The following is a 15,632-nucleotide window of genomic DNA, read 5'->3' as shown; positions in this document are numbered from 1 at the left end:
CTAACTATCTGGTTCTGTCTTTGTAAACTGTACAGACTCCAGTGCTATAATCCACCTCAACCGACACAGTGAACCAACTGTTTTACCTTGTACAAAAATCTAATCAAATCCAACATAATGCTGTAACAGAAAATTGATCTCTTATTTGGGCAGGAATGTGATATATATAGAGTATTTTATTGATTTTTTTGGGGGGGGGGGGTATATGAGTATATGTATAAAAACCTATGTATGTTTAATTTTCAATCTCAGGTTCCAATGGACCAAATAAAGTTTTTTTTAAATAACACATTACAACTGTTAGTTTCTTAATATGCATCTGCTTTCTCTTCTAACTCCTCTACTGTTCGATCTGTCTGCATGCGTTGTCATCTGGCTACAGTAGGTTTAAGGCATATGGACAGTTCTTGACAACCTGATGTCAATTAGTATTCTCCAATTTTCATTGGCTGCAGCTGGAGGAAATGTGAACTCTGCTCTTCAGTGTCAGTTTCCCTACTCGTCTTCCCTGGTGCTCTGTCCTTACCGCCTCTGTCCAGCAGAGAGCAACTCCGCATGTGAGGCTGATGCAGGGTAGAGGAACGTGCCTTGATAATCAAGAAGCATATGTCAGACTCCCTGTGAAATCACCCAGAACCCCTTCCCGAACCAGCTAACCCCTCAACAACCCCCCTGCCGTCTACCCATTTCAGCCTGTATTTCACTTAACCTTCTTTTGTTTGAGATTTGAGATTCTACTTGTAATGGAAAAGCGCTATATAAAATAAATATATTATTATTATTAACCTTCAACCCTGTTTATCACTTAACCTCTACCCCTCTCTCCTCCATCCCCTCATACCCTCCCTTTGCCCCCCTCCCTCCCCCCGAATCTGCCCCTCAACCTCGGATGACAGGAATCGTCCAGAGCTCAGGCATCAGCACTTTGCCTTGGCCCCCAGCTCGGGCCAGCTCGGAGGGGAATAGGTTTTCACTGCATTGCACAACCACCACCCAACCTGGGGAGTTGTCAATCGCCCTCACCATCCCTCACCAGGCAGTCTGGAGTGAGGAAGGGACTAGAAAGAGAGACCCAGTGAAGAACCAAGAATCTGAAAAAGTCTAGACCACATTCCTCTGAACCGGGCTTGACAAGGTATTGTGAAGTTATTTTGGTTTACCTGTGTGAGTCAATAGAAAAACAAGTTTACATGTTTACCGGTGTTGCTGTAATTTGTCTGTGTAGTGGTTCGGTATAGTGATGTAGTGATTTATAATGACTGAGAATATACAGGCTGTCTGTAGTGAATGTTGACAGTATGGTGCACTGAGTGATTGACTTCTTGGTCAGAAACTTCTCTCGAGAATTTCAACTTTTCCTCTGATGGGAAATCTATTAATTCTATGCTTTGCCCTCCTTGTGCCCCTTTAGATATGAAACATACTAATATACTGCAGTTCTTTCAATTTGGACCCTTGAATAAAACTTTTTTTTTTCTGTCTGGAAAATGTATGAAAATAATATTATAAAATGCATTTTCATGCCTTGCACATACAATACACATATTTCTGACAAAGAGAAATGTTCACTTTCACACTTTTCTTGGAAACTTTCTGTACAGTTCCAGTATGGAACTTCTGTACCTCTATACAATTTCAAAGTTCCACAAACCTACACAGTATAGTCAGTGTGTATATGTATATGTATGCCAGAAAATGTTAGGAATTTGTCTGCAAAGGTCATTTTGTCTTTGGTGCATTTCTGTAGTGCTTTTGGAGCCAGCCTTTTCAAGGATAGAGTTTCAAGACATCCAGTGTCTCTGGGTTTTTACCCTCTCCCTGTTCACCAAGCTCCTACGAGCCTCATGTCACACACTCTTCGAAGAGAGAAATGTATGTTTACAATGTACACTACCGTTCAAAAGTTTGGGGTCACTTGTTTTTGAAAGAAAAGTCGTTTTTTTGGTCCATTTAAATAACATCAAATTGATCAGAAATACCTTGTATACATTGTTAATGTTGTAAATGACTATTGTAGCTGGAAACAGCATATTTCTTATGGAATATCTACATACAGAGGCGTCTCGACCCATTTCAGTTTGCCTATCAGCCTAGCAGAGGAGTTGATGATGCCATTCTTACCCTCCTTAACATGGTCTATAGACATCTAGGGGTGCCAAATCCCATGTTAGGGTTCTGTTTTTCTTCTCCCTTTAACACAATCCAGCCCTACATTCTGGCACAAAGACTCATTCTGGACTTCTCCTTAGATGGGGGGCTGGTTTTGTGGCTGTTGGACTTCCTGAGCCGACGCTCACAGCGAGTCAAAATAGGTCCCCACGTGTCGGACATACGCAATACCAACACAGGCTCTCCTCCCGGATGTGTTTTGTCCCCACTCCTGTACATCTTGTACACTAATAGTTGTACTAGTTCCCATCCTGACAGACACCTCGTTAAGTTCACTGATGACACTGCCATGATCAGCCTGTTGCATGATGACGAGGAACATCATGGCCCGGTCCTAGATGACTTTGTAGAGTGGCGTGAGAAATCACACTTGGTCCTCAATACCAACAAGACCAAAGAGATGTGCATAGACTTCAGGAAGTGTACAACACCTACCTCTGCAACATCTATCAGAGGTCAGAATATAGAGATTGTAGAGGAATATAAATACCTGGGTGTCCTCTTGGACAATAAGCTTCAGTGGAGTAAATGTACAGACTTGATCTACAAAAAGAGCCAACAGAGACTGTTCTTTCGCTAAAAGCTGGGATCTTTTAATGTAGACTGTACTATACTGACGCTGTTTGTACACATTTTTCATTGAGAGTATTTAAACGTTTTGTATTGTTTGTTGGTTTGGCAATGCCCACTCTCAGCCATAGAAATATGCTGAGAAGGATTATCACCACAGCAAGCAAGGTACTTGGAGTCAAACAGACAGGCCTGGATGAGATCTTTAAGGTCAGGGCCCTCCGCAAGGCTCACAAAATCACAGGTATAGGGCACCCATCAGCAGGAAAAACAGAACTAGACAATCATTTGTGCCAGGTGTGATATATCCCTCCTAAATAGCTCGGGCTAATGTTCCTATCGACTCAGTAAGGCCAGCAGGCTAGTCATTTATAAAATACAAATTATTGGTATGTAACTGTCATGAAAGTTGTATTGTCAATTTTGTTTTGTATTTAAACGCCACTTTAAACATGTACATGACACTGCAACAAAATTTCCCCATGGGGACAATGAAGTCCGTAAGTAAGTAAGTAGGAGGCCCATTATCAGCAACCATCACTCCTGTGTTCCAATGGCACATTGTGTTAGCTAATCCAAGGTTATCATTTTAAAAAGATAATTGATCATTAGAAAACCCTTTTGCAATTATGTTAGCACAGCTGAAAACTGTTGTGTTGATTACAACAGCAATAAAACTGGCCTTCTTTAGACTAGTTGAGTATCTGGAGCATCAGCATTTGTGGGTTCGATTACAGGCTCAAAATGGCCAGAAACAAATAACTTTCTTCTGAAACTCGTCAGTCTATTCTTGAAGGCTATTCCATGTGAGAAATTGCCAAGAAACTGAAGATCTGGTACAACGCTGTGTACTACTCCCTTCACAGAGCAACGTATACTGGCTCTAACCAGAATAGAAAGAGGAGTGGGAGGCCCTGGTGCACAACTGAGCAAAAGGACAAGTACATTAGAGTGTCTAGTTTGAGAAACAGACGCCTCACAAGTCCTGAACTGGCAGCATCATTAAATAGTACCCGCAAAACACCAGTCTCAACGTCAACAGTGAAGAGGAGACTCCAGGATGCTGGCCTTCTAGGCAGAGTTCCTCTGTCCAGTGTCTGTGTTCTTTTGTCCATCTTAATCTTTTATTTTTATTGGCCAGTCTGAGATATGGATTTCTCTTTGCAACTCGACCTAGAAGGCCAACATCCCGGAGTCGCCTGTACACTGTTGACGTTGAGACTGGTATTTTTGCTATCCCTATATTTCCCTGTTTAAATCCCTGTCTATATTTAGTATATAGATTGTTATAGAACCTGTTAATTTACAGTCATGTAAACCCTTGCAGGTGGGGGCTACAGACTGTCAATACACCCTGTGTGTTGATACTGACAATACACACGCTGTGGGATGATACACACGTAGGTGGCCATGAGGGGATTGATTCGCTGTAGCAGTTGGGATTTAGCGTCGAGGGCAACAGACTGGTCGCCTCATTTCTGACGTATCTCCTGATCTTCACAAATGGAGCTCTATTCTCCAGGGTTTCCGTTACCAGGGTATTACCATCCTGTTAGGTGGACTCTGACATCAGGGCATCAGGCCAGAATAAGATAAGGGGGACCCTGTTACCCCTTTTCAGCTTACATTCGTGTGTCAGTGACTTTAGTGCATTGCCGGCAACAGTAGTGGAAGATTGGTATGGGGAAGGGGCCGGAAGGTGTCTATTTTATTTAACCTTTATTTAACTAGGCATGTCAGTTAAGAACAAATTATTATTTAGAATGACGGCCTAAACCGGACGACGCTGGGCCAATTCTGCGCTGCCCTATGGGACTCCCAATCATGGCCGGATGTGATACAGCCTGGATTCGAACCACTGATTGCACTGATATGCAGTGCCTTAGACCGCTGCGCCACTCTGGTACCACATTATGAATCATAATACCCATAAAACATCAAGCGGTCAAATAAGGAAATGCTTCCAACCGTTTGTTCACCATTCATTTCTCCCCATAGGGGATTTTAGAAACACTTCAAATAAGGGTTGTGTTTCATGTAGGCTTACCCTTGTGTGACTTTTCAATAACTGTGTAAATATCTGTAGGACAAGGTAACACCAATATATTTGCCTGTATTTAGACCCCAAAAATGCTAATGTGGCTATCATAAAGAACTACAAACGCCATGATGATCTGGATGAGACTGCCGAGGCAAAGGTAAGAATATCAGGATTAACTATCTAATGTTAGTTACATTTAATAATGAATAAATTGGCAAATTGTCTTTTAAATTGACAGTTCAGAGAGTACAGTAATATGTTTCCCCTCAAAGAAAAGTGACTTGTTTAAATATGAGATGAGGGCAAGCAGTTCAACACAGGTATGTCACATTCACCATTTTGGGCAGTATATTATGGTCTATTATGACATCACAACCACTTAAGTGTTTGAGATTCTAGAAGTCTCATTATATGTGAACCAATTATGATGTCACAACTGATCAATAAATTCTAAATGTTCTGTTTGAACATTCTGGCGCCTGATTGCTTAAAATAGAACACTAGTATCCAAGACAAGCTAGCAGATTCCTCCTGAGATATAGTTAACAAAGTAGATCACCATAAAATATAGAAAGTGCTACTAGACGAACACTTAGTTGCAGAACCAGGTTAGAAGAAGGCCACTGTCAATCACCTTGATGATGAGGAGATTCTTGCAGCCGCTACAGAAAGATAATGCCTTAACAGGGAACCTTGGAGCTGCCAGTAGCAACTCCATTCAGCCTGCCCTGCCATCTCAACCCAAGGCCACTGAGAAGCTTCCAGTGCTCAAACAAAACATTTTAAACACCTCCGGAATCCCAGTACTGGAGTTGACTGAAGAAAGAAAGGGTGCTCTGCAGCGACTTGCCAGTTTGAAGGCTGTGGAAAAGAAACCACATCCTCCCTCCAGAATCCCAGTACTGCAGAAGAAGAGGTCCATCTGCAATGGGAAGAGTCAAGGACTGCATGTAGCTCCAACATCTCAGCAGTCAGGGAAGGCTACTGTTCCTCCCATCCGGAAGCCACTGCAACCCATCCGGACCAAGAGGGATCAAACCTGCGTGGTGAAAGACATCTACCTCCATAGCGCCAAGCCATTGAAGGCAGTCCATGGAGCCAATATGGTCACCAAGATGCCACTGCCTCCCATTAGAGCCAGAGTCACTGTTGCAAACAATGATGCCAAGAGGAAGCCATTCCAGCCAGTCAGACCAGAGGGCAGCCCTCGTCCTGCTGCTTCAATGTACAGAAGGCAGGTTGTGAAGAAACATGTTCAGTTCAAGACTCAGGCCCTAACTGTACAGGATCTACCGCCATGCCCCGATGAGATGGTATGGGACGTCTTTAACGCAGAGGCTGAGCAGGTGATGGCATATATGAAGGCCAAGCTGATCAGTGTCACCCAAGAATTGAAACTGATGAAGAGTGGGGCCAAGATGGATGCTCAGGCTTTGGAGGAGAAAAAGGCAAAAGAACGGTTGAGAAAAAAGGTGGAGAAGTTCATCCAGGAGATCTGCCTGATGAAGGTGGATTCTGACCTATGGGAGATGATAAGAGATAATGAAGAAGAGGAAGAAAGGAGTAAAGAGGTGAGGAGAAATGGAGAAGAAAGCAGTGTGGCTAGTAAGCCAAAGCAGACAGCCAAGAGATACACTGTGAGCAAGCCAAAGGAAGTCAAGAAGGGTTTGAACATGGAAGAGAAAAAGGAGGACAGACAGGTAAAGTAGCTTGACATTCCAAAGCCATTCTAACTGCTGAGCTAGTGTAGTGTTGGTGATCACGTGTGTTTGTATCAGAGGAGGCTGATGGGAGGAGCTATAGGAGGATAGGCTCGTTGTAATGGCTGGAATTAAATTAATTGATCAGAATCAAACGTGGTTTCCATATGATGGATTTGTGTGATACCGTTCCCTTCATTCCATTACAGCCATTACATTGAGCCCATCCTCCTATAGCTCCTCCCACCAGCCTCATCTGTTTTGTACATATTGTATATCCTACCCATTCGTTGGCCCATCTGATAACATCCATTCATTCAGGTGGTGCTGAAACGTCGATTTGGGATGAGTGCAGCCAACTCCAAGCTGAAGCAGTGTGAGCACTGTGGCCGGTGCTTTGATCCTAGTCGCCTGGAGAAACACAGTGAGATCTGTGCCAAGCTCTCCTCCAATTGCTCTAGACGGGGGGTTTATGACTCTACCAAGCACCGGCTCCAAGGCACTGTACTGGCTGGCTACGTGAAGCGATCCGTAGTGTGATACACCAAGGGACCTGAGTCTGTCTCTCTTTTGGATTTTGGATTGAACAGACAGACATACAGTGACTGCTAAACCCCCTGCTGCCCAAATTAGGACTTCTACCTTGGAATCTGTGAGGGTTCCAATAAGAGGCAGTACTACTAGGAGGCAGTATTGTATCCAGAAAGGTCTAAACCAACAGTGTTCAGCAGTTCCTCTAATCTACAGAAACACCTATATAAAACACCTCAATAAAATAAAATCCAAACACTCATCTAATGTCTGGCTTTCATTTGGAGGAATGTTTCTTAACTTAATTAAACTACACATTTTCAATGTTTTACTCATCATAGGATGTCAATTTTGTTTGTTGGCGATGTAATAACACAAGTAGAATCATGCAAATCAAATCCAAATTTTATTGGTCACATATTTAGCAGATGTTGTGGGTGTAGCGAAATGTTTAAGTAAAAAACTGTGTGAAATAATACATGTGCACTTCTATCTAAGTCGAACTTAATTCCTTTAATCATTCTGAATTGAGTGAGATTAGTCGACATAACGTAAGGTTATGACTTCCTAGTGGATGTGTTACACATTTTGATCTGTGACTGAATATATTTTCTTTTTTTTAGAAAGTGGGATATCCTATTGGTCTGTCCTTCTGACCTAATCACTATCCCACCCCACCCTCCCCAATTACTTGTCTGTCTGAGATCGCATTACTATCTCTGCTCCTTGTCATTGTCAATCTGGGCTCTTGGGGCATAACAGTGTCCCATTATTTACCCCAAGAGTGTCTGGGTTGTGCCTGTCAATCAAGTATAAAGTGACTTCCTGAACCTCTGTGGCTTGGGCCACATGCTAGGAATATTTACTGCTGTAGACAATTGGCTGGCAAATAGAATTGTCCTTGTAAGTCACCATGGTGTGCCAGTTCTAAAACATACCATAGACGAGCTATCTATAGGACATATTTTGGTTGACCAAGTGTCTTGACGAAGCCGCAGAGTTGCAGTTGATTGATCATCAGCTCTGTCTGTCTGTCTGTCTGTCTGTCCCCTTGTAAAAACATTCAGACACATCAAAATGTCTGGACAAATCCCAGCTCTCCCAGAATCCTTTGCTCCAGGAATAGACGGCGTGTTCTCAGACCGCATTGGCTTCTACTCTCTGGACTCCAACGTCCCTGGCCTGTCCAAGGTCATTCTCAACAAACTCAACATGAAGGATTATGGGGAATACAGGTAAATATAGGCTGACGTGTAATCTGACAAACTCAATTACCAAGCAAGCACCAAACCAATAGCCCCATTTCACCAACCCCAAACATGTGCGTGCTGTCACTACATTTTAAAAGCTACTTTGACCCTTACGGCCATCATACCAGGGTAGCCTAATGGTTAGAGCGTTGGACTAGTTACCGAAAGGTTGCAAGTTCAAATCCCCGAGCTGACAAGGTACAAATCTGTCGCTCTGCCCCTGAACAGTCAGTTAACCCACTGACGCTAGGCCGTCACTGAAAATAAGAATTTGTTCTTAACTGACTTGCCTAGTTAAATAAAGGTAAAATACATTAAAAAAATACCAAGCCTGTAATATTTTCTGGTTACACGATTTTACATCCATAAACAACGTACTATTTGATTATTATTCTTTGTGTGGAAGCAGTTTGTGTGTCTGTCTCACCCCAGGGCAGCTGTTGAAGGAAAGCCTAAGGGAGGGGCGTTCCGTAACTACAAGGACATGTTCCAGAAAATGGAGGAGACGTTTAAATTCTGTGCCAGCTGCAACAGGCTTCCAGAGCACCTGTCAGAGGGCCAGACACTCAAGCGTTGTGTGAAGTGAGTCAAAACATTGAGGAGTTGCAGGTCAATGAATGAAATGTGACCACAAAGTAGGGTTAGTAGGGTTATTCACCATAACATAAACCCATTCCATGATGGTTATTAAAGTTGATCAATGTTTACTCGTACAGTTTCATTGCTTATAAAGGACTTGTCAACACTGAGTGTACAAAACATAAGGAACACCTGCTCTTGTGGATGTCGGTTTAAGGAAGCCCTCCGCACCACTCTGATGCGGAAGACGCATTCAGTTGTACAACTGACTAGGTATCCCGCTTTCCTTTTCCATTTCTTTCCATGACAGACTGACCAGGTGAATCCAGGCGAAAGCTATGATCCCTTGTTGATGTTACCTGTTAAATCCACTTCAATCAGTTTAGATGAAGGGGAGGAGACCGGTTAAAGAAGGATTTTTAAACCTTGAGACAATTGAGACATGGATTGTGCACGTGTGTCATTCAGAGGGAGAATTGTAAAGACACACGATTTAAGTGCCTTTGAACGGGGTATGGTAGTAAGTATCAGGTGCACCGGTTTGAGTGGGTCAAGAACTGCAACGCTACTGGGTTTTTCACGCTCAACGGTTTCCCGTGTGTATCAAGAATGGTCCACCACCTAAAGGACATCCAGCCAACTTCACACAACTGTGGGAAGGATTGGAGTCAAAATGGGCCAGCATCCCTTGTAGTCCATGCCCCAACGAATTGAGGCTATTCTAAGGGCCAAATCAAACAGATGTAGACCTTACAGTGAAATGCTTACTTACAAGCCCTTAACCAACAATGCAGTTTTAAGAAAAATACCTACAAAAATAAGAAATAAAAGTAACAAATAATTAAAGAGCAGCAGTAAAATAACAATAGCGAGGCTATATACAGGGGGTACTCGTACAGAGTTAATGTGTGGGGGCACCGGTTAGTCGAGGTAATATGTACATATAGGTAGAGTTATTAAAGTGACTTTGCATTGATAATAAACAGAGAGTAGCAACAGTGTAAAAGACGGGGGGAGCAGCAATGCAATAGTCTGGGTAGCCATTTGATTAGATGTTCAGGAGACTTATGGCTTGGGGGTTAGAAGCTGTTTAGAAGCCTCTTGGACCTAGACTTGGAGCTCCGGTACCGCTTGCCTTGCTGTAGCAGAGAGAAAAGCCTATGACTAGGGTGGCTGGAGTCTTTGACAATTTTTAGGGCCTTCCTCTGACACCGCCTGGTATAGAGGTCCCATGCCAAATATTTTCAGTCCCCTGAGGGGGAATAGGTTTAGTCGTGCCATCTTCACTGCTGTCTTGGCCATGTTAGTTTGTTGGTGATGTGGAAACCAAGGAACTTGAAACTCTCAACCTGCTCCACCACAGCCCCGTCGATGAGAATGGGGGGCGTGCTCGGTCCTCCTTTTCTTGTAGTCCACAATCGTCTCCTTTGTCTCGATCACGTTGAGGAAGAGGTTGTTGTCCTGGCACCACACAAAAGGAGGTGCAACTTAATATTAGGAAGGTGTTCCAAATGTTTTGTACACTCAGTGTATACAGAACGTTTCTAACTATTTGCTTATCGAAAAAAAGAGAAGATAACTTTCACATTTGCCTGCCAACCCCTCGATGCACTCTCTACAACATGACATCATTCTATGGTCAGCAAAGTCGCAACGCAGACGGGAAGGTATTTTTGATCTATTCCCCAATAGCTGTCGTGTGATAAGCAGGTTGACCAGTGCCGTCCACACCACACATTCATGTGCAGCTCATTTAGGACAGTTCGGTGCAGACAGAACGGCAGACTCACTGGGTCCTAGCCAAGGGCAAATTTAGTCAGGCGTTCTGACTCTCTCAGCTCTCGGCGACTCTATGACTTTGTCCAGTTGGAGAAGAAACCTGCAGTTTCTAATGACATGTCAACACTGTCATATTTCCATATAAGAGTCTATTATTGACTGTAGTGGTGAGCAATTTCTAGCTACAAAAACAAACTTCTCCATGACAGACTTTCGTCATTCAGTTCCATTCCAGCCAGAAAGCTTCATAGCTGTGACTTGTTCAAAGTTAATACACAAGCAGTATAGATCAAACGTGGGTTCAAATAACATTTGATTTCTTTCAAACACTTTGAGCATTTGATTGAGCCTGTCTGATGCGCCAGCGGGGCATTTTTGAGGCTCAGGAGGAAAGTACAAGCGTTTCCTGGGGACACAAGACCGAGCTGTTGACATTATTGCAATGTTGACTATGGGTGGCAGGGTCTTTGGCATATAGGATAATCACCTATAAACCCTGGGGGGACACTTCTTCACTGGTGGGTTGTGGCTTATGACTGGAAAGACCGCTTTTGTCAGAATTTGGTATTTCAAAAATGAATGTCAATAGCTTAAGGTATAGTTCACAGACTAAAGGAAAGTTTTGTAACCTCTGCACTAGACATTAGTTTGAAAACACTTCACTACTGTTAATTCAGAGACTCGCTGCCCAGAAAGTGGATAAGCTACTTTGTCCAGTCTGGATCACCTCATCAGCACTGAGAGAATTTGAAAGTCGCTCTGTCAATGGCGACTGATAATTGAATACATGTAAATCTAAATGTAACCAAGTCTGGGGCTTAAAGTGGTGGATTCTGGGTTAGGGTATTATGATTTCAGAGAGTAGCCAGGCAGCCACCCCGCCGACAGCATTATCTCTACCACCTAAACCATGCGGCCAGGCACAAGACCCCTGGTCGTATAATCAGCAGTAAATTTCCACCAAACAGGACAGACTCCAACGGTCTTAAATGTGTCAAATGCCTCTGTTGATGGCTAAGGTCAGAGTTTGAACCTGGCCGTGGCATGACTCTACACACCAATGTGATATGGCTGCTATTGATATACCAAGACAAATAGGCCACTAATCTCACAAGAAGCAAGCCTGCGATGGGATTCCACAGATGCACTCTATTTGCATGTTCAACATAAATGTCATCCTCCTCTTTGCCCTACTTTCCTCTTTTCTCACACACACGCAGGTGTCTGAATGTATACTACTGCACAAAGGAGTGTCAGAAGAAGGACTGGCCCCAGCATAAGATGTTCTGTAAGAAGCTGCGTCTAGTGGCAGTTGATCGGCTGGTGGAGTGGCTTATGTTTACAGGTGAGACGTTAGAAAGGTGTGGGAGAGAGGTGATCTTGTAACACATTGCTTGACCATTTCTTTTGTATTTATAATCCCACACACTCAGCTTTTTGGAAGTGCAACCAATGCATATATCAGTTCATTGCAATACAATACTGAAATACAAAAAAATCCTAGTTCACATTGTCTGCAACTTTTAAATGGTGTACAACAAGGTTCCATATTAGGACCATTTAAAAAAATAAAAATAATTGTTTTGTATGATATTCCACAGTATAACTAGGTTTTCTGTGCTATTAAACAATGACAAACAGTCATCACGGATCCATGTTTCATACTATTTCTCTTTGCCACCCAATCAGGAGATCTCCCATTCACCACAGAGAAGTGGTCCCTGCCAGCAGCAGAGGTGAAGGGCTGGGACAACTGGCTTGCCATGCAAGGCGACCTAACCCCCCGCCTGGACGCCATCTTGTCTAGCACAAATATGGGAACGCTTTGGAAAAATGTCTCTAGGCCACGACCAGAAGATGCTGACCTGAGAGAGTCTGTATGGCGAGTTGAGAGCGAGTTCCTGTCTCGGGCCCTTTCTGTTGGCATGGCGATAAGACTCTTTGGCCTAGATCCTTACTTCAAACCACTCACCGTCCATCTAGCAGGGGCCAGCCTAAATGAGACGATGGGAGCCCGATTGACAGACTTTGAGGAACTGGACCAAATGTTTCCTGGACACAAGGGTCTGGAGGTGGTGATGGTGGGGCCAGAGGTGGTGGACGGGCCAATCCTGAGGCCCCCTCTGACGAATTTTGGCCCCAAGACGAAGACCTTCATTAGTGCCTATAAGGGCCTCTACCACCAGTTCTATGAGGATATGGTGGAGACAGAGAAAGCAGCTAAGCCAGATCTGGTGGTTGGATTTCATCCAGGTAAACATTTCCTTGTTTTAAATTCAGTCCAAATTAAAAGAGGGTTAGGGTTGAAATAATGGTAGTTGGCATAATGAGTTGAATGCCCTCTTCAGAGTTCTGAGAAGTCTGTTTTTGTTTGAAACGTGTTATTGCCAGATTTGCCACTTCAAGGTATTTTAAGGGTCTAATCTCATCACCCAGAACCAAATCTCACGTGTTTCCTGGCCATCTGGTAACAGTCTGTCCTGAGAGATTAAGCAGAGTCAAACACAAGTGGTCAGCTGTCTTTGAGAGGGAAATAGTCTGCTTCAGAGCCAGGATGATGGGGGAGGAGGAGAGTTACTCACTAAATTAGAAAGATGTGTTTAGGCCAGACTTTTACTGGGCATCTTGGTGATTCATGGCGACAGCTGGACCGGACCTGGCACCTGATTGCTGGACTCTGGAGTTTACCTAACAGACAGCCCCCAACTTGGGGTGGCAGGTAGCCTAGTGGTTAGAGCGTTGGGCCAGTAACCAAAAGGTTGCTGGATCGAATCCCAGAGCTGACAAGGTTCTGCCCCTGCAGTTAACCCACTGTTCCCCGGTAGGCCATCACTGTAAATAAGAATTTGTTCTTAACTGTCTAACACCCCTGGCAGTGTCCTTTTTACCATCCAAACCCAGGAAACCCTATCCCATAGTCAAGCCCCGTCTCTGTAGATACTAATGAAAGCTGAGATCTACTTAGAGGGTGGAGGTAATAAAGTGTTTTCATTCTAATGCCACATGTAAAGGTGGTCCAAGTAAAGCTGTTTACAGTGCATTGCCAGTGACGCATCCAACTTCAAAACATGCACTTATTTTATCTGTTACTCTTTTAACAATAACTTGACTTACTGATACAGACTAGTACCTCCTCTGGTTGAAACTGGCTAATCTCGACAATGTTTCAAACAATCCAGAATGGTTACATGCCAAAAATGTTTGACTCTCCAACAGGAAACTCATCAGAGACAGCTGATGGAGGAGTAATTGGTGACATCTTCACAGCAAAGATAGCGCCTGAAGCAGAGACGCCGTGTAAAACCCAAATAAAACACATGCAAGTCCAACTATTTGAAAGCCATCTTACACTGCCTTTTCTCCTCCTTACAATGTTCAACTACCCTCATAGCAGGAGTATAATGAATCCAGATAATAGTCATAATTATGGTATATTTAGAATCTTTGTCCCACATTCAAAATGGCGGCCGGCCCTGTAGCCGGTGGTAATTGCGACCATTAACAGTCATGATGTTGTGTCTCTCTGTCACCTTATCTCCTAGAGGGATAAACGCGGCTTAGTCAGCGTTAAATGTTTTAGCGCCATTTAAATTGTAACCTTGGGTGTACATTTCATAACATGCATTATTCACCCACAAATCCTCTCCTTCTTTAGGTGTGTGTTCTCTCACGAGACACGGCGGGGCATAAGATCGTGTTTCATTTGATACCCTAGATGAGTCAACATTAGAGGCTTTACACTGTCCCTGTAATAAGCTCCCTCGGGACGCCTTTTCTGAACATGCACTCGATTGTTGCTGACATTCCTGTATGCAATACCGTAGCTTCTTTAATGTGCCCTCTCTATATCCATATTTTGAATGAGATATGGACGCTCTCTGTGTGCAAAACAGTGTACGCACAACATGATTAGATTGTGTTCTCTTTTTTTCAGATTCAAGTTGAGACTCATTCAATGTATTGTCCTTACTTAAGGAAATTCATTCATGTGTGTCTTTCTCTTTGTGTCCAAGGGTTTCATGCCACACAGGGTCTGGGAGAAGGCTGGCTGCCCAGCCTCCTCCTCCTCAGAGACTTCAACATCCCCTCATTCTTCACCATGTTCAAGTAAGTCACCTCACCTCTATGCTTTAAGACAGTGGCGTTCAGAAGTGGCGTTCAGAAGTGGCGTTCAGAAGTGGCGTTCGGTCGGGGGGAAGGCGTTTACCTGACCAGGAACTGATAAGTTACAGGGTTGTAACTGGTCAGGTCAACTGACAAGGCTTTGCCGAAAGCTAGGATTGTTGTTGACTTAAATAGTGTTAAGATATCATATGTGTTTTTCTGTCTATCCACAGTGAGATGGAACTGAACTTTTCCCTGCAAATTCTGTCGGAGTTGGAAATGCATATCAAGGGCAGTGGCCCCAACCCCTTTTCATCCCAGAAGCCAGAGCAGGTCCAGGCCTGTCCCAACAAACCACCTTCATACTGCAACTCCCACTTCCTCTATTTTCAGGGCCTACTGGAGCGAGAAGAGCTTGAGCAACCGGACAATTCTAGAACTTATTGGAAGGTTTAAAAAGTATCAAATGAATAGCCTCTAGTCAAGGGTTTGCCACATTCGCATTCTATAATGCTCAAATGGATGCTTTTAGTGTTGCTTATATGCATAAGCATAATGCATTATGGTGTTGCTCTCCTTTGTATCTCTTGTGTATGATGACGCTATATACATTTATTGTGCCTGTGAATCATTCACTTAGTTTGCTAAAGCCTACATGTTATGTGTCCACACAATTGCATGCAGGCTGACTAGCTGAATAGTGAAACTGAAAACTAATTTGGTTAATAAATACAATGAAAATGTTATTTATTTTACTTTATATTATTTCACCTTTATTTAACCAGGTAAGCTAGTTGAGAACAAGTTCTAATTTACAACTCCGACCTGGCCAAGATAAAGCAAAGCAGTGCGACAGAAACAACAACACAGAGTTGCACATGGAATAAACAAGAGTACAGTCAATAACGC

The 15,632-nt window shown here is 43.4% G+C and overlaps 1 protein-coding gene across 2 annotated transcripts; it reads left to right on the top strand.

Moving 5' to 3' along the window:
- The first annotated feature begins 628 nt into the window (after window positions 1-628).
- LOC139367512 (putative protein MSS51 homolog, mitochondrial) lies at window positions 629-15,476 on the top strand. 2 transcript variants are annotated; one of them, XM_071105752.1, is made up of 8 exons: window positions 888-1,135; window positions 8,079-8,246; window positions 8,694-8,843; window positions 11,840-11,964; window positions 12,309-12,872; window positions 13,836-13,938; window positions 14,633-14,726; window positions 14,957-15,476. In XM_071105752.1, the coding sequence occupies exons 2-8, from the start codon at window positions 8,089-8,091 to the stop codon at window positions 14,957-14,959; spliced, it is 1,197 nt and encodes a 398-aa protein (XP_070961853.1). In that variant the 5' UTR covers window positions 888-1,135; window positions 8,079-8,088; the 3' UTR covers window positions 14,960-15,476. The 2 variants fall into 2 exon arrangements, with proteins under 2 accessions (XP_070961851.1, XP_070961853.1); XM_071105750.1 differs by lacking the exon at window positions 13,836-13,938 and having other exon boundaries at window positions 629-1,135.
- The last annotated feature ends 156 nt before the right edge of the window (window positions 15,477-15,632 follow it).

The sequence above is a fragment of the Oncorhynchus clarkii genome, chromosome 16 (genome assembly GCF_045791955.1).
Source record: "Oncorhynchus clarkii lewisi isolate Uvic-CL-2024 chromosome 16, UVic_Ocla_1.0, whole genome shotgun sequence".
NCBI classification, from domain to species: domain Eukaryota; kingdom Metazoa; phylum Chordata; class Actinopteri; order Salmoniformes; family Salmonidae; genus Oncorhynchus; species Oncorhynchus clarkii.
The sequence above is the reverse complement of the archived record's forward strand: the minus strand, read 5'-3'. Positions and strand labels throughout refer to the sequence as shown.